The sequence below is a fragment of the Coregonus lavaretus genome, assembly GCF_964263955.1.
Source record: "Coregonus lavaretus genome assembly, chromosome: 14".
NCBI classification, from domain to species: Eukaryota; Metazoa; Chordata; class Actinopteri; order Salmoniformes; family Salmonidae; genus Coregonus; species Coregonus lavaretus.
In genome coordinates, this window is record NC_140001.1 from 38,792,204 (window position 1) to 38,811,060 (window position 18,857).

Sequence of the window (18,857 nt, forward strand, 5' to 3'; positions counted from 1 at the left end):
ACTCGGTCTCAACCTTTAAGTCTTTACTGAAGACTTATCTCTTCAGTAGGTCATATGATTGAGTGTAGTCTGGCCCAGGAGTGTGAAGGTGAACGGAAAGGCTGGAGCAACGAACAGCCCTTGCTGTCTCTGCCAGGCCGGTTCCCCTCTCCACTGGGGTTCTCTGCCTCTAACCCTGTTGCAGGGGCTGAGTCACTGGCTTGCTGGTGCTCTTTCATGCCGTCCCTGGGAGGGGTGCGTCACTTGAGTGGGTTGAGTTACTGACGTGATCTTCCTGTCTGGGTTGGCGCCCCCCCCTTGGTTTGTGCTGTGGTGGAGACCTCTGTGGGCTATACTCGGCCTTGTCTCAGGATTGTAAGTTGGTGGTTGGGGATATCCCTCTAGTGGTGCGGGGGCTGTGCTTTGGCGGAGTGGGTGGGGTTATATCCTTCCTGTTTGGCCCTGTCCGGGGGTTTCTTCGGATGGGGCCACAGTGTCTCCGGACCGCTCCTGTCTCAGCCTCCAGTATTTATGCTGCAGTAGTTTATGTGTCGGGGGGCTGGGGTTAGTTGGTTATACCTGGAGTACTTCTCCTGTCTTATCCAGTGTCCTGTGTGAATTTAAGTATGCTCTCTCTAATTCTCTCGTTCTCTCTTTCTCTCTGAGAACCTGAGCCCTAGGACCATACGTCAGGACTACCGGGCATGATGACACCTTGCTGTCCCCAGTCCGCCTGGCCTTGCTGCTATTCCAGTTTCAACTGTTCTGCCTGCGGCTACGAAACCCCTACCTGTCCCAGACCTGCTGTTTTCAACTCTTAATGATCGGCTATGAAAAGCCAACTGAGAGACCTGAGCCCTAGGACCATACGTCGGGACTACCGGCCGTGGTGACTCCTTGCTGTCCCCAGTCCGCCTGGCCTTGCTGCTATTCCAGTTTCAACTGTTCTGCCTGCGGTTATGGAACCCCTACCTGTCCCAGACCTGCTGTTTTCAACTCTTAATGATCGGCTATGAAAAGCCAACTGAGATTTATTCCTGATTATTATTTGACCATGCTTGTCACTTATGAACATTTTTGAACATCTTGGCATGGTTCTGTTATAATCTCCACCCGGCACAGCCAGAAGAGGACTGGCCACCCCTCATAGCCTGGTTCCTCTCTAGGTTTCTTCCTAGGTTTTGCCTTTCTAGGGAGTTTTTCCTAGCCACCGTGCTTCTACACCTGCATTACTAGCTGTTTGGGGTTTTAGGCTGGGTTTCTGTACAGCACTTCGAGATATTAGCTGATGTAAGAAGGGCTATATAAAATAAAATTGATTGATTGATTGATTGAATCCCCAAAAAACATTTCCACTGCATTTCAGCCCTGCCACTAAAGGACCAGCTGCCATCATGTCAGTGATTCTCTCGTTAACACAGGTGAGAGTGTTGACGAGGACAAGGCTGGAGATCACTCTGTCATGCTGATTGAGTTAGAATAACAGACTGGAAGCTTTAAAAAGGAGGGTGGTGCTTGAAATCATTGTTCTTCCTCTGTTAACCATGGTTACCTGCAAGGAAACACGTGCTGTCATCATTGCTTTGCACAAAAAGGGCTTCACAGGCAAGGATATTGTTGCTAGTAAGATTGCACCTAAATCAACCATTTATCGAATCATCAAGAACTTCAAGAAGAGAGGATCAATTGTTGTGAAGAAGGCGTCAGGGCGCCCAAGAAAGTCCAACAAGCGCCAGGACCGTCTCCTAAAGTTGATTCAGCTGCGGGATCGGGGCACCACCAGTGCAGAGCTTGCTCAGGAATGGCAGCAGGCAGGTGTGAGTGCATCTGCACGCACAGTGAGGCGAAGACTTTTGAGGATGGCCTGGTGTCAAGAAGGGCAGCAAAGAAGCCACTTCTCTCCAGGAAAAACAGACTGATATTCTGCAAAAGGTACAGGGATTGGACTGCTGAGGACTAGGGTAAAGTCATTTTCTCTGATGAATCCCCTTTCCGATTGTTTGGGCCATCCGGAAAACACCTTGTCCGGAGAAGACAAGGTGAGCGCTACCATCAGTCCTGTGTCATGCCAACAGTAAAGCATCCTGAGACCATTCATGTGTGGGGTTGCTTCTCAGCCAAGGGAGTTGGCTCACTCACATTTTTGCCTAAGAACACAGCCATGAATAAAGAATGGTACCAACACATCCTCCGAGAGCAACTTCTCCCAACCATCCAAGAACAGTTTGGTGACGACCAATGCCTTTTCCAGCATGATGGAGCACCTTGCCATAAGGCAAAAGTGATAACTAAGTGGCTCGGGGAACAAAACATCAACATTTTGGGTCCATGGCCAGGAAACTCCCCAGACCTTAATCCCATTGAGAACTTGTGGTCGATCATCAAGAGGCGGGTGGACAAACAAAAACCCACAAATTCTGACAAACTCCAAGCATTGATTATGCAAGAATGGGCTGCCATCAGTCAGGATGTGGCCCAGAAGTTAATTGACAGCATGCCAGGGCGGATTGCAGACGCTTTGCATAAACTTAATGTAATTGTCAATAAAAGCCTTTGACATGGAATGCTTGTAATTATACTTCAGTATACCATAGTAACATCTGACAAAAATATCTCATAACACTGAAGCAGCGAACTTTGTGAAGACCAATACTTGTGTCATTCTCAAAACTTTTGACCACGACTGTACTGCTTGCGCCACTGATTATTTTCTCTTGTGCTCTCAGTCATAACGTGGCTCTCCGACCCTGTTCCTGGATAGCTACCGTCCTGTAGGTTTTCACTCCAACCCTAATCTAGCGCACCTGATTCTAATCATTAGCTTGTTGATAAGGTGAATCAGGTAAATTACAACTGGGGTTGGAGTGAAAACCTACAGGAAGGTAGCTCTCTAGGAACATGGTTGGAGAGCCCTGGCCTAGACACATCACTATTTATTTTATTTTACGGTCACACCTATTGTAAATCAAAATGTGATTGGTTTATTCCACTGTCATTCCAAATTCTGCTCTAATACAGTTGAATGGCAGAGGCCTTCTATCCAGCTTCTGAAAGCCTAGCCAATGGTTAGCTGAGATATTTTTTTCTACCCAGGGACCAACAAAGAAAATCCTGATTGGATATTTTTTTCTCTTCAGTATTAACCCTTCTCTTTCCAACAAAAACTGAAGAGACGAAATCAGAACATCATTACAATTCTTGTAAAGATGAAATATACATTTAATTAAAGAATAGACAGTACTAGTCAAAAGTTTGGACACACCTACTCATTCAAGGGTTTTTCTTTATTTTGAATATTTTCTACATTGTAGAATAATAGTGAAGACATCAAAACTATGAAATAACACACATGGAATCATGTAGTAACCAAAAAAGTGTTAAACAAATAAAAATATATTTTCGATTTTATATTCTTCAAAGTAGCTACCCTTTGCCTTGATGACAGCTTTGCACACTCTTGGCATTCTCTCAACCAGCTTCACCTGGAATGCTTTTCGAACAGTCTTGAACGAGTTCCCACATATGCTGAGCACTTGTTGGCTGCTTTTCCTTCACTTTGCGGTCCAACTCATCCCAAAGCATCTCAATTGGGTTGAAGTCGGGTGATTGTGGAGACCAGGTCATCTGATGCAGCACTCCATCACTCTCCTTCTTGGTCAAATAGCCCTTACACACCCTGGAGATGTGTTGGGTCATTGTCCTGTTGAAAAACAAATGATAGTCCCACTAAGCCCAAACTGGATGGGGTAGCGTATCGCTGCAGAATGCTCTGGTAGCCATGCTGGTTAATTGTGCCTTAAATTCTAAATCAATCACAGACAGTGTCACCGGCAAAGCACCCCCACACCTCCTCCTCCATGCTTCACGGTGCGAACCACACATGCAAAGATCATCCGTTCACCTACTCTGCGTCTGACAAAGACACGGCGGTTGGAACCAAAAGTCTCAAATTTGGACTCAGACCAAAGGACAGATTTCCATTGCTCGTGTTTCTTGTCGCAAGCAAGTCTCTTCTTCTTATTAGTGTCCTTTAGTAGTGATTTCTTTGCAGCAATTCGACCATGAAGGCCTGATTTACACAGTCTCCTCTGAACAGTTGATGTTGAGATGTGTCTGTTACTTGAACTCTGTGAAGCATTTATTTGGGCTGCAATTTCTGAGGCTGGTAACTCTAATTATCTTATCCTCTGCAGCAGAGGTAACTCTGGGTCTTCCTCTCCTGTGGCATGCCATGAGGACCGCTCTCATGGCGGTCCTCATGAGAGCCAGTTTCATCATAGCGCTTGATGGTTTTTGCGACTGCACTTGAAGACATTTTCAAAGTTCTTGAAATTTTACAAATGGACTGACATTCATGTCTTAAAGTAATGATGGACTGTCGTTTCTCTTTACTTATTTGAGCTGTTCTTGCCATAATATGGACTTGGTCTTTTACCAAATAGGGCCATCTTCTGTATACCACCCCTACCTTGTCACAACACAACTGATTGGCTCAAACGCATTAAGAAGGAAAGAAATTCCTTAATTTAAATGAAATGCATTCCAGGTGACTACCTCATGAAGCTAGTTGAGAGAATGCCAAGAGTGTGCAAAGAAGCATTCCGATTGAGATGGTTTGGGATGAGTTGGACCGCAGAGTGAAGGAAAAGCAGCCAACAAGTGCTCAGCATATGTGGGAACTCCTTCAAGACTGTTGGAAAAGCATTCCAGGTGAAGCTGGTTGAGAGAATGCCAAGAGTGTGCAAAGCTGTCATCAAGGCAAAGGGTAGAATCGAAAATCGAAAATTTATTTTGATTTGTTTAACACTTTTTTTTGGTTACTACATGATTCCATGTGTGTTATTTCATTGTTTTGATGTCTTCACTATTATTCTACAATGTAGAAAATAGTAAAAATAAAGAAAAACCCTTGAATGAGTAGGTGTGTCCAAACTTTTGACTGGTACTGTACATATACTTTTTCCACTTTGTTACGTTCCAGCCTAATTCTAAAATGGATTAAATAACACATTTTCCTCAGCAATCTACACACAATACCCCATAATCACCAATCGAAAACAGGTTTTTAGAAATGTTTGCAAATGTATTACAAATTAAAAACAGTATTATTTACAGTATTCAGCCCTTTTGCTATGAGACTCGAAATTGAGCTCAGGTGCATCCTGTTTCCATTGATCATCCTTGAGATATTTCTACAACATCTACAACACCTACTCATTTAGTGTCTCCCGAGTGGTGCAGTGGTCTAAGGCACTGCATCGCAGTGCTAGCTGTGCCACTAGAGATCCTGGTTCGAATCCAGGCTCTGTCGCGACCGGGAGACCCATGGGGCGGCACACAATTGGCCCGGCAGGGATGTAGCTCAGTTGATAGAGCATGGTGTTTGCAACGCCAGGGTTGTGGGTTCGATTCCCACAGGTATGAAAAAATATATAATGTAAGTCGCTAATTATGTTGATTGGACATGACTTGGAAAGGCACACACCTGTCTATATAAGGCCCCACAGTTGACAGAGAAAAGGTTGAAGGAATTGTCTGTAGAGCTCTGAGATAGGATTGTGTCGAGGCACAGATCTGGGAAAGGGTACCAAAACATTTCTGCAGCATTGAAGGTCCCCAAGAACTCCATCATTCTTAAATGGAAAATGTTTGGAACCACCAAGACTCTTCCTATAGCTGGCCGCCCGGCCAAACTGAGCAATCGGGGGAGAAGGGCCTTGGTCAGGGAGGTGACCAAGAACCCGACTCTGACAGAGCTCTAGAGTTCCTCTGTGTAGATGGGAGAACTTTCAGCACTCCACCAATCAGGCCTTTATGGTAGAGTGGCCAGACAGAAAACACTCCTCAGTAAAAGGCACATGACAGCCCACTTGGAGTTTGCCAAAAGGCACCTAAAGATTCTCAGACCATGAGAAACTGATTAAATAAAGATTGAACTCTTTGGCCTGAATGCCAAGTGTCACGTCTGGAGGAAACCTGGCACCATCCCTATGGTGAAGCATGGTGGTGGCAGCATCATGCTGTGGGGATGTTTCTCAGTGGCAGGGACTGGGAGACTAGTCAGGATCCAGGGAAAGATGAACGGAGCAAAGTACAGAGAGCTCCTTGATGAAAACCTGCTCCAGAGTGCTCAGGACCTCAGACTGGGGTGAAGGTTCACCTTCCAACAGGACAACGACCCTAAGCACACAGCCAAGACAACACAGTGGCTTTGGGACAAGTCTCTGAGTGGCCCAGCCAGAGCTCGGACTTGAACCCGATCGAACATCTCTGGAGAGACCTGAAAATAACTGCAGCAACGCTCCCCATCCAACCTGACAGAGCTTGAGAGGATCTGCAGAGACGAATGGGAGAAACTTCCCAAATTCAGGTGTCCCAAGCTTGTAGCATCATACCCAAGAAGACTCGATGCTGTAATCACTGCCAAAGGTGCTTCAATAAAGTACTGAGTAAAGGGTCTGAATACTTATGTAAATGTGATATTTTAGTTTTTCATTTTTAATAAATTAGCAAACATTTCTAAAAACCTGTTTTTGCTTTGTCATTATAGGGTATTGTGTGTAGATTGATTAGGGGGAAAAAATTATTGAATCAATTTTAGAATAAGGCTGTATGTAACGTAACAAAATGTGGAAAAAGTCAGGTGGTCTGAATACTTTCCAAAAGGCACTGTATTTATATAAATTTTTATAAATCCTTAGGCCTTCTCTGAAGGCCCTCACGGTTCCCCACTGGGTTTGAATCTTCTTGGATCACCTGAGGACTGGTTGCCAAATACTCTACCTATGCTATAGAGATTGTTTGATGGTGTGATTTTCTTTGGAATCATCTGTGATCTAGTGTTTCTTTACACAGTAATAAGATGGTTTCAAGCAGCATTTCAAAACAACAAAGGACCCTTGTACAGAAGTGGTACACTGACTGCAAACATTAGTCTCTGTCTGTGACCCAATGCAGCCCAAAGAACCCATAGCCACATTACACCACGCACAACAGTGTGTGTTTCTCTGAGTAAGAGCAACACAGCCTTCTCAGTTTCTGTAATATTTATTCAGATAGACGGAAGCTTGCAGCATTAACACGACATAGGAGCCAAAACATTCTCATTAGTAACCTAAGGCAGTGTCATTAATTTCAGCAGTTCGGATCAGTGTTTGAGTTTAAAGTGAAGGTATAGGCGTATGTGTTTGTGCAAGGAGAATTACTAAAATATCAAAGAATGTCAACAACAAAGCAGCCCGTCTCTGAAACTGTCCACCTGCTGAACACGTGCAAACAGTCGGTAAAGATGAAATTGACAGAACCTAAGTGTCCAATCGCAGGGTTATTTGGGGTCTCGAAGTTGAACTGGCTGCATTTTGCAGCACGGAGACCATGGCCACTTCGATTCAGATCACGTCATTTTTCATTATAAATATGCCAACTGAAGCAAATGATCATCAGATCAGTTTGACCCCAGTTCTAGCAATGCTGAATTGTTAGTTTCATCGCTGCTCAATAGTCTAATCATAAATCACGCAGTCACCAATTTGATTTAGATTTTTTGTTACATTTGGAGGACCTTTGCCCACACCGTAACGTAAGAGCTGTCAAACTGATATTAGGCCTGAACATACATAGGCTGTGGAAATCAATGGAGATAAGGAGAGATAATGGACGGTTTTAAAAGCCTAGTATAACCAATAAAACATGTTGTTTGATATTGATGATGTATGGTATAGGCTTGATTGAAGAGCATAGCATCTGTATAAATATCATGTTCTGAGCCAGTTTAGATTACATCACTGTAGCATTCACCACAAAATGGAATTCGAAATCACTTCTATGCGTAGAAATTGTCCAGTAATTGTATTAGGCTGTTTGAAGACCTACCTTCTCTTGCTTTTAGCAGTACCGTATTGGCCACAATATTCTCCAGTTCCATCTAAAATCCTTTGATATTAGCTGAATAGATAAAAAATTTAAAAACAAGTCGACAGCAACACCTCGCTCTTCACGGATGAATTGCCGTTCGTTTTATTCCAAATCCGAATAAAATGTATAAATTTCAAACTCGTTCACGGTCTATACACAGGCTATAGGAGAAATCCTTGTAAAATTAACTAGGCATGGTTCATATCGTGGGCTCCGAATCCAGCGTTGGGAGGGCATTTCCATTCCAATTCCGAAGACCGTTGTGTTTCGTGCGTAATTTGGCGCGGAATCCCATCAAAGGATAGATCACGGTTGAGCTATCAATACAGCCAGAGACCACCGCAAGACCTACATCATTTAGTAACGCATTCCTAACAGCGGCTGAAGCACAGCACAGTAGCACTGGGGGGAGTTGGTGAAGTGTACTAGAACATCAACGTGCTCCCCCTCTCGGTGCATAGGCCTAATCAAAAAATGGGCTTGGTTTTTTTCTCTTGGTTTGGCCATCAATATCCCCCACGTTTGGCGAAGCTCCAAGCTGTTTCCCCCGTGTGTCTGGTCAAGATTTCGGTTACATTTGGATATCGTGCAGGGGGCTAAGCGCACAGCCAATGGAAGTTGAGTGATTTGTAGTAGGGGTTCGCTAATCTTCATCCACCAAATTGGTTCCAATATTCAGTTTCACCGCCCGTGGCACACACATCCAGTCGGAAGGGGCGTATTGGGATCTGGCCAATGACGTATGTATGTTGATAGAGGATTGGTTTCCACTAACTTCTATATCCACAAAGTCAGATTCCACAGCCACAAAGTCAAATTTGCTTTAAAAAAATGCTTTTTGGTCTTCATTTAAGGTTAGGGTTAGGCATAAGGTTAGCAGTGTGGATAATGCTGATTCAAAATCACATTTTAAGAAGAGAAATTGTAGAAATGCGCAGGGTTTATTACTTTGTGGTTATAGACACTGATTATCCATTATATTGACCAGATACTCAAGTGGCTGCTCTAACAACGTGGCCCCGTGTAGCTCAGTTGGTAGAGCATGGCGCTTGCAACGCCAGGGTTGTGGGTTCTATTCCCACAGGGGGCCAGTATGAAAAAATGTATGCACTAACTGTAAATCGCTCTGGATAAGAGCGTCTGCTAAATGACTAAAATGTAACAATGGAAATACATTTCTTTAAAAATGGAAGGCAGTCGGGAGGAGTCAAGATCAGGTGGGACCATTCTAGCCAATGAGAGGGCAGATACCGGCTGAACAACAGGAATAACTCCGATATATAGCGTTTTTATTTTAAAAGTTGCCCGGATGTCACGTTCTACGTATATCAGGACACTCATAACAACCTACGCATTACGAAACTTCTATTCGATCAATTAAGCCACACGTAGCATATAAGCAATTACATTTTTTGTTGACCAAATTCAATATTCTCTCATTGACCTCCATACAAAAACTCCTCGCTTGATTAGGAAAGGGAAAAAACGCCACCTGCTGGAGAAGACAGATTTTGGGCCCTGTTTTCCCTCTCTCTTCGCCTATTCCTCTCTGGTATAGACGGTACTACCATAGAGTATGCGTGTCTGGCTGTCATAGACATCTGATAACAGAACATTCTTGCCATCCCCTCTCAATGGAATGCCAAGCGGTAGCACTGAAGATGAAAGACCTTCGTTCAAATGCTGTTTTTCATCTGACATGGTTTGGATAGCCTAAGAACTGCGGTGCATTTATTTCATTGACATAATTATGAAAAACTGATGAAATACAAAATCGTATGATCTCAATATCTCATAGGCCTACCAGTAGACTATATGTATACCATTGGTGATGCTCTGCCTGTCTACAATAGGTTAATATACACTGAACAAAAATATAAATGCAACATGCAACAATTTCTAAGATTTTACTGAATTACAGTTCATATATTGAAATCAGTCAATTGAAATACATGAATTAGGCCCCAAATCTATGGATTTCACATGACTGGGAATACAGATCTGCATCTGTTGGTCACAGATACCTTTACAAAAAAGTAAGGGCATGGATCAGAAAACCAGTCAATATCTGGTGTGACCACCATTTGCCTCATACAACGCAACATAGAGTTGATCAGGCTGTTGATTGTGGCTTGTGGAATGTTGTCCCACTCCTCTTCAATGGCTGTGCGAAGTTGCTGGATATTGGCAGGAACTGGAACAAGCTGTTGTACACTTCGATCCAGAGCATCCAAAACATGCTCAATGGGTGACATTTATGGTGAGTATGCAGACCATGGAAGAACTGGGACATTTTCAGCTTCCAGGAATTGTGTACGGCCCCTTGCGACATGGGGCCGTGCATTATCATGCTGAAACATGAGGTGCTGGCGGCAGATGAATGGCACAACAATGGGCCTCAGGATCTCGTCACGGTGCATTCAAATTGCCATCCATAAAATGCAATTGTGTTCGTTGTCCATAGCTTATGCCTGCCCATACCATAACCCCACCATGGGGCAGTCTGTTCACAACGTTGACATCAGCAAACCGCTCTCCCACACGACGCCATACACGCTGTTTGCCATCTGCCCAGTACAGTTGAAACCGGGATTCATCCATGAAGAGCACACTTCTCCAGTGTGCCAGTGGCCATTGAAGGTGAGCATTTGCCCACTGAAGTCAGTTACAAAGCCGAACTGCAGTCAGGTCAAGACCTTGGTGAGGACGACGTGCACGCAGATGAGCTTCCCTGAGACGGTTTCTAACAGTTTGTGCAGAAATTCTTGGGTTGCACAAACACACAGTTTCATCAGCTGTCCCGGTGGCTGGTTTCAGGCGATCCCGCAGATGAAGAAGCCGGATGTTGAGGTCCTGGGCTGGCATGGTTACACGTGGTCTGCGGTTGTGAGGCTGGTTGGACGTACTGCCAAATTCTATAAAACGACATTGGAGGTGTCTTATGGTAGAGAAATGAACATTAAATTATCTGCCAACAGCTCTGGTGGACATTCCTGCAGTCAGCATGCCAATTGCACGCTCCCTCAAAACTTGAGACATCTGTGGCATTGTGTTGTGACAAAATTGCACATTTTAGAGTGACCTTTTATTGTTCACAGCACAAGGTGCACCTGTGTAATGAGCATGCTGTTTAATCAGCTTCTTGATATGCCACACCTGTCAGGTGGATGGACTATCTTGGCAATGGAGAAATTCTCACTAACAGGGATGTAAACAAATTTGTGCACAACATTTCAGAGAAATAAGCTTTTTGTGAGTATGGAACATTTCTTGGATCTTTTATTTCAGCTCATGAAACATGGGACCAACACTTTACATGTTGCGTTTATATTTTTGTTCAGTGTAGTTATTAGTTATGTTGGGAATTTGGCTCCATCACATGGGACACTGGGGGGAGTGTTTGTGTTACTTCCACACCTTTTCCCCTTCCATTCATTACTGGAGAAACTATTGAGCAATATGGTATAAAAAACTAAAACATCAGTTGGCCTATTAACACAGAAAGGAGACAAATATGATCCAAATTCAGTCAATGTGCCACATGCTTGAAAGTTCTCTGCAGTCGGTGGCCATCTATCACCAACTTTGAATGTTTATTGCATTAGGCCATGGCCACATTGCGATTTTGTGTCTGAAAATTCCAGGAGGAAGCAATTATTTTTCAATAGGAGTCTTCTGTTGCTGGATGAATGACAGAGTTCCTGACAAAAATAACAAATTGTCCATATTGTTATGTACGCAACTAGTCTTAACACGTCCGAAAAAAAGTGGAGATGAGTTGTACTTTTGATGGACAAAAATGGACAATGATGTATGTCATATGATTTCATCCGTGTTCGTGTCTCAGTTTGCCCGTACCCTTTACATATCAACTGCACCATGTAGCCATGGCCTGCATTGTGGGCGGCTCTTTGTCAATTAATTAGGGTGTTTTTGGTTGACCCACAACAACATGTCCACACAATGTCAGTTGAACCTTGATTGTGGAAACCTTAAACAGTCTACTTTCATATCACCCCCAAGTACAAAAGCAACCCTTACTGTTTGTACACTGTTTTACCACAGACTCACCGGAAGAGGTTTACTGTGGCACAGCTTGCACCTGAACTATGACACTTCCAGAACCAATTTAATTTCTACAAAGTGGACTTCAGTATTAAAATAAAACACACTTTATTGGAAAACAAATCTTACCATTACAGTTATGGTCCGTTTACACAAACATAAAGAGTCCATCATTATGTACTATTGACAAAGTTTTAAGTGCTGTGGTATGAAAATCGTATTCAATTGATTTATCGCATCAAATGTAGTCTTGCAGACAATCTAGTGTGTGTGGTCTACCCTCAATTCCTGCATTACGCCAGCCATCAAAGATAACAAAAATGCATCACTTAAATCATTGCTTGCTTTCTAACCAATGAGCCATTATCAAAATGAAATCAGTACAGTATTTAGTGTGACGCTGCGTCATCTACAAAACACACATTCTTCTCCCCATCTCCAAAATAACTGGGGAGTCTAGTATAACAGAGGAAAATAGAACAGAAGTGCCTTCAGTATTCATCAAGATTATCTGCCTTGGGGATGGATAGGCCTCTGTCCTTCAGTGCGGTCACCTTGGCTTTCTCTGTCTCCTGCTTGGCTTGCTGTTGCAATCGCTGCTCCTCTAGGATCTCCTCTATAGAAACCTGCTGCAAGACTGTGTCACATGGCTTATCCATGTCCTAAAGAGGGGAACACCATATTAAACATACTGTAAACCTACATGTCACGCATATCCTGCTGGAGAACAATCGCAGTGGCACACACTTGTAAACCCCAGCAACTGATTATCATCAACTGTGTGTGAACCACGCTAAGTAGGTGACAACTAAAGTTTAAGGCAAAATTAATCATGTGAGCATATTGGAAAACTGCTATACACTCAAGTAACGGGTCTAATCAACAGGCTACTTGAACACAAACACATTACTATGTGTAGACCTACTCTACGAGGAAGGCTAAACAATTACTGATAAAGAACAAGAGGGTGGCATGGATGAACACTTACTATTTCACCAAGCAAAACAACATTCTCTCCTCTCACAATGAAGATTCCTCTGGGGATGTCCCCAAACTTCTTGCCCACATGGATGCGCTCGACTGTTTGATGGAAAACTAGGTTGGCTGAAAGAGAGGTTAAGAGATAGTGAAGTTGATATAATTTCCCCTTTGATTGCCTGAATGTAGCTACTTTTGAATATGTTACATTATTTCAAGGCTTACATAGTAGGTAGCTTAGTAAACTCAACTCCATCTCAATGTATGGAAGATATCCATAGTACAGGGATCTAAACTTGAGCTAACTTAGTATGCCAAGTGGGCTAGTGTGTTTAAACTACTATATGATTATTAGGTGGTTTATTTGCCATACCAAACTGGTCAATGCTTCTAAGAAACCCAATTAGCGTTCTTCCATCACGAAGAAGTACAAGATGTTTTTCTGCAAGAGAAAAATGAATGTTTATAGTTCAGCCACAGCAAACGGATACAAAGTAGCCAATCGTTGTCCCCAACACTGAGTTCAGGATACAATGTTGCAAGGTCGCCCCGTGACGATTGACGACTGAAGAATAAATAGTTACAAGAAGGGATTTATAATAACGGTAACTGTATCTGCTAATCATGATCATCATCAATGTTTTTTCGAACGTTGGAAACAGTGCGGACTTGCTCACACTCACACTGCTGCCTCAACTCATCCTAACATTCTCTATCCCTACTTACTGTCTATATCGTCGATGAGACTCGCGGTCCCTGGCATGTAGTTCATTGTGATCGTGTGTAAGTATCTCTGTGGTTTAATTGTAGCTAATCGCTGTGTATAAAATGTATTAAGCCATGAATCGTTCAAAATAAGATCAGCGTCATACGCGTCTCTTCAGCAACACTAAAAAAGCACTTCCGGGTCACAGAATTCCGGACATGTTCAAAATAAAAGTCCACCACTTAGTAGTAGAAAAGTGTCAACAACCGTTATTCTCTCTACAGGAAGCGCAATTGCAGTAATGCACGCACAGAGAAAGACTTCCTGTAAAATGTTAACCCTTTAAGCGCTGATGGCAAGGAACATTAGAATTGTTATTTTTCTATTTATTCCAATGATCTAAGAAAGATACACTACATGGCCAAAAGTATGTGGACACCTGCTCGTCGAACATCTCACTAATGGGCACTAATATGGAGTTGGTCCCCCCTTTGCTGCTATAATAGCCTCCACTCTTCTGGGAAGGCTTTCCACTAGATGTTGGAACATTGCTGCGAGGACTTGCATTCGTGAGGTCGGGCACAGATGTTGGGCGATTAGGCCTGGCTCGCAGTCAGCGTTCCAATTCATCCCAAAGGTGTTCGATGGGGTTGAGGTCAGGGCTCTGTGCAGGCCAGTCAAATTCTTCCACACCAATCTCAACAAACCATTTCTTTACGGACCTCGCTTTGTGCACAGGGGCATTGTCATGCTGAAACAGAAAACGGCCTTCCCCAAACTGTTGCCACAAAGTTGGAAGCACAGAATCGTCTAGAATGTCATTGTATGCTGTAGCATTAAGATTTCCTTCACTGAAACTAAGGGGCCTAGCCCGAACCATGAAAAACAGCCCCAGACCATTATTCCTACTCCACCAAACTTTACAGTTGGCACTATGCATTGGGGCAGGTAGCATTCTCCTGGCATCTGTCAAACCCAGATTCATCCGTCGGACTGCCAGATGGTGAAGCTCCCGACGATTCATGAAGCTCCCGACGAACAGTTATTGGAACTCCTCTGGAAGGACAGATGTTTCTACGCGCATTAGCACTCTGCGGTCCCATTCTGTGAGCTTGTGTGGCCTACCACGTCACGGCTGAGCCGTTGTTGCTCCTAGACGTTTCCACTTAAAAATAACAACACTGACAGTTGACCGGGGAAGCTCTAGCAGGACAGAAATGTGACGAACTGACTTGTTGGAAAGGTGGCATCCTATGACTGTGCCATGTTGAAAGTCACTGAGCTCTTCAGTAAGGCCATTCTACTGCCAATGTTTGTCTATGGAGATTGCATGGCTGTTTGCTCGATTTTATACACCTGTCAGCAACGGTTGTGGCGGAAATAGCCGAATCCACTAATTTGAAGGGGTGTCCACATACTTTTGTATATATAGTGTATAATATTTATTCCATCAGACCATGTTCTTTGAATTTTGATTGAGTGACAATTAAGGCAAATCTAAGTTTAAGTTACAGATTTAGATTTAGGACATTGCATGTTTCTAATAATGTAATACTTTTAAATGAGCAGGCCTTTAATTTTCAAGACAAAAAGGATTAGACCCTGCAAACAACTACCACGAATTGTATAGATTTATAACGCCGCTTGGTGAAACGCAGACCCGGTGGCGAGCGTGGTGAAACTGAAAAGACATTGTCTGTCCTTTTGAAGCAGAGTCTTTACCTGTTAGGATATGTCAGTTATCCAGTTATCCAGTGAGAGCTTTTGTGCCGAACCCACTATAGTGTTTCAGATGCTAAGCTTATGGTCATGTTGCAGCAGTGTATAGGAGGGAGATTCCGAGATGTGAAAAGTGTGCAGGAGGACATGGGTCAAAGCAATGTGTAGTATCGGTGGAATTTTTTTTGCTACTGTCACTTGTCGGCTACCACCCAGTTACTCATACCTGCACCTTAGAGGCTGCTGCCATATCTACATAGACATGGAACACTGGTCATTTTAATAATTTTTGCATACTGTCTTATTGATTTCATGTGTACAGTTGTGGTCAAAAGTTTTGAGAATGACACAAATACTAATTTTCACAAAGTCTGCTGCCTCAGTTTTGATGATGGCAATTTGCATATAATCCAGAATGTCATAAAGAGTGATCAGATGAATTGCAATTAAATTGCAACGTCCCTCTTTGCCATGAAAATGAACTTAATCCCCCCCAAAAAATTCCACTGCATTTCAGGCCTGCCACAAAAGGACCAGCTGCCATCATGTCAGTGATTCTCTCGTTAACACAGGTGAGAGTGTTGACGAGGACAAGGCTGGAGATCACTCTGTCATGCTGATTGAGGTAGAATAACAGACTGGAAGCTTTAAAAAGGAGGGTGGTGCTTGAAATCATTGTTCTTCCTCTGTTAACCATGGTTACCTGCAAGGAAACACGTGCCGTCATCATTGCTTTGCACAAAAAGGGCTTCACAGGCAAGGATATTGCTGCTAGTAAGATTGCACCTAAATCAACCATTTATCGGCTCATCAAGAACTTCAAGGAGAGAGGTTCAATTGTTGTGAAGAAGGCATCAGGGCGCCCAAGAAAGTCCAGCAAGTGCCAGGACCGTCTCCTAAAGTTGATTCAGCTGCGGGATCGGGGCACCACCAGTGCAGAGCTTGCTCAGGAATGGCAGCAGGCAGGTGTGTGTGCATCTTTTGAGGATGGCCTGGTGTCAAGAAGGGCAGCAAAGAAGCCACTTCTCTCCAGGAAAAACATCAGGGACAGACTGATATTCTGCAAAAGGTACAGGGATTGGACTGCTGAGGACTGGGGTAAAGTCATTTTCTCTGATGAATCCCCTTTCCGATTGTTTGGGGCATCCGGAAAACACCTTGTCCGGAGAAGACAAGGTGAGCGCTACCATCAGTCCTGTGTCATGCCAACAGTAAAGCATCCTGAGACCATTCATGTGTGGGGTTGCTTCTCAGCCAAGGGAGTGGGCTCACTCACAATTTTGCCTAAGAACACAGCCATGAATAAAGAATGGTACCAACACATCCTCCGAGGCTACTTCTCCCAACCATCCAAGAACAGTTTGGTGACGACCAATGCCTTTTCCAGCATGATGGAGCACCTTGCCATAAGTCAAAAGTGATAACTAAGTGGCTCGGGGAACAAAACTTAGAAATGTTGGGTCCATGGCCAGGAAACTCCCCAGATCTTAATCCCATTGAGAACTTGTGGTCGATCCTCAAGAGGCGGGTGGACAAACAAAAACCCAGAAATTCATCCCCCTTGGTGTTTTTCCTATTTTGTTGAATTACAACCTATAATTTAAATTGAATTTTATTTGGATTTCATGTAATGGACATGCACAAAACAGTCCAAATTTGTGAAGTGAAATGAAAAAAATAACTTGTTTCAAAAAATTCTAACAAATAAATAAGAGAAAAGTGGTGCGTGCATATGTATCCATCACCTTTGCTATGAAGCCACTAAATAAGATCTGGTTGTCACGTGAATTTCTATCTCTAATTCAACCTAAGCTCGAATCATTACCAGAGGTTGTAAAGCTCTGGTTTTAATCATCAATGATTCAAGGTCCACAATCCACAAGTAATTATCGGTATATTTATTCATGGAGAGCGCTCTGGCGCTAAAAACACATACATACTGTTTTTATACTTCTTGACAAACAAAGGCACTATGCTCCTCCCACCTTTAGGTGGCTTTCTTAAACAGTTCCCGCCTCCTCCTTTACCCTTGAATGTTTAGTACCCCCTCTGTTAGTGGGTTGACACTACATGATAATTCTAACATTTATACTGTATTTGGGGTAAAATCCTTTAGTCATTATTCTTAAAATCCAAATTAATCTAACAATCCACCCCTTTGACTAAATATTCCCACATTCAGGATAAATGTATTTTACAAGCATGATTAATCTCAGAGATCACATCAGAACTAATAAACATTTCATCCAATTGCGGTCTTTCAGGCTCCAAATCCTCGTCATCCACCAAGCCTGGAGGATCGTTTTTCACATTCCCCTGGTCAGAGTCCGGAGTCAGTCCATCTCTCATCATTGTTTAGATACTGCATTTCACCAACGCCTGACTCACCAATCCTCGGACACAGGGAACAAGACAACAACCACATAATACAAGAATACCCATACAAACACTGATCACTCCTAAGATGGTGGCTGCTAGGGTTTTCCATTTACCAAATATTTCATCAAACCACCCTATCCACAATGTACTAACTTCTGAGTTCAGTTCATCCATCACTTAGTGCAGTTAATTCTGTAAGAGCTCTGGTGACTGTCCCATCCAGTGTGGTGTTGTTAGGGATAAATGTGCAACAATGGCTTATCTTTCTATAGACACCGGCCCTTTCTGCCTGATCTAGAACCAACCTCTACTAAGTTATGAGCGGGATGGCAGATAATCGCTCAGAGATCCCCTTTACTGCATCTCTAGTCTGGTCAATAAATCGTTGTTGGTTGTAATAGATATAATTTATCCAATCCATATTTTTGTTTGTCACCCACCAGAAAAATGTTGTAGTAAAACTCTCCCATATTTGATTTATAGCTTTGTATTCGTCTGGAACACCCCTGGGGATGCCTATACCATCTATCCAAATTGGGCTATTTCCTTCCTTCCTGACTTATTTCTTTTTCTCCTAATTATTCTTCCTTATCTAAATCAGTCACATTAATTATCTCCTTACAGCCATCAAAATCACCCAAGTTACGGGTGCCATTTCTATGTCTGTAACACTGGTATTCGCCAGGAGTTAAAGTGAATCTAGGTGGGCTGGCCCAGTATGTCAATTTTGCCAGCCCAATCCCTGTGCAATTTGGCTCTTTTTGATTGGACCCCAGGTCTAATACACAGGGAAACATTGCCTTTGGCATTGGGGCGGTCAACATTGTTGGTCGCCCAATGGAGCATGCATAACAATTGGTCTCCCCCAAGGCCCTAGCGGTGTATTTCATCCACTTTAACCAGAGATTCTCATCAGGGACCCCCTCCACTTCCCCATTGTTCCATTCTTGGAGGAGAAAATCTTTCATAGTGGACGGGTTAGTTGAATTGACTCCGTCATCCCTTGACTGATTTACTCGGTCTATTGCTGTTAGTGGATTAATGACAGTACCTGCTCCCTCTATATCTTTTGACTCCATCAAATATAATCTTAGACAAGTATCCCGTCCGTATACGT

The 18,857-nt window shown here is 43.2% G+C and overlaps 2 protein-coding genes across 2 annotated transcripts in view; both read right to left on the minus strand.

Annotated features, from left to right (window-relative positions):
- The window catches only part of LOC311141614 (G protein-coupled receptor kinase 5-like), a 65,487-nt gene extending 57,190 nt beyond the window's left edge, over positions 1–8,297 (minus strand). The window contains exon 1 of the mRNA XM_084176995.1: positions 7,852–8,297. Coding sequence (XP_084033121.1) covers positions 7,852–7,903 — 52 coding nt within the window. The 5' untranslated portion in view covers positions 7,904–8,297. The remainder of the gene's footprint in view (positions 1–7,851) is intronic.
- Positions 8,298–12,049: 3,752 nt separating this feature from the next.
- On the minus strand, positions 12,050–13,939 carry LOC311141214 (U6 snRNA-associated Sm-like protein LSm1). Its single transcript, XM_084176473.1, has 4 exons — positions 13,663–13,939; positions 13,310–13,378; positions 12,947–13,062; positions 12,050–12,620 (listed from the first exon to the last, which is right to left on the minus strand). The coding sequence occupies exons 1-4, from the start codon at positions 13,706–13,708 to the stop codon at positions 12,450–12,452; spliced, it is 402 nt and encodes a 133-aa protein (XP_084032599.1). The 5' UTR covers positions 13,709–13,939; the 3' UTR covers positions 12,050–12,449.
- Between the last annotated feature and the right edge of the window lie 4,918 nt (positions 13,940–18,857).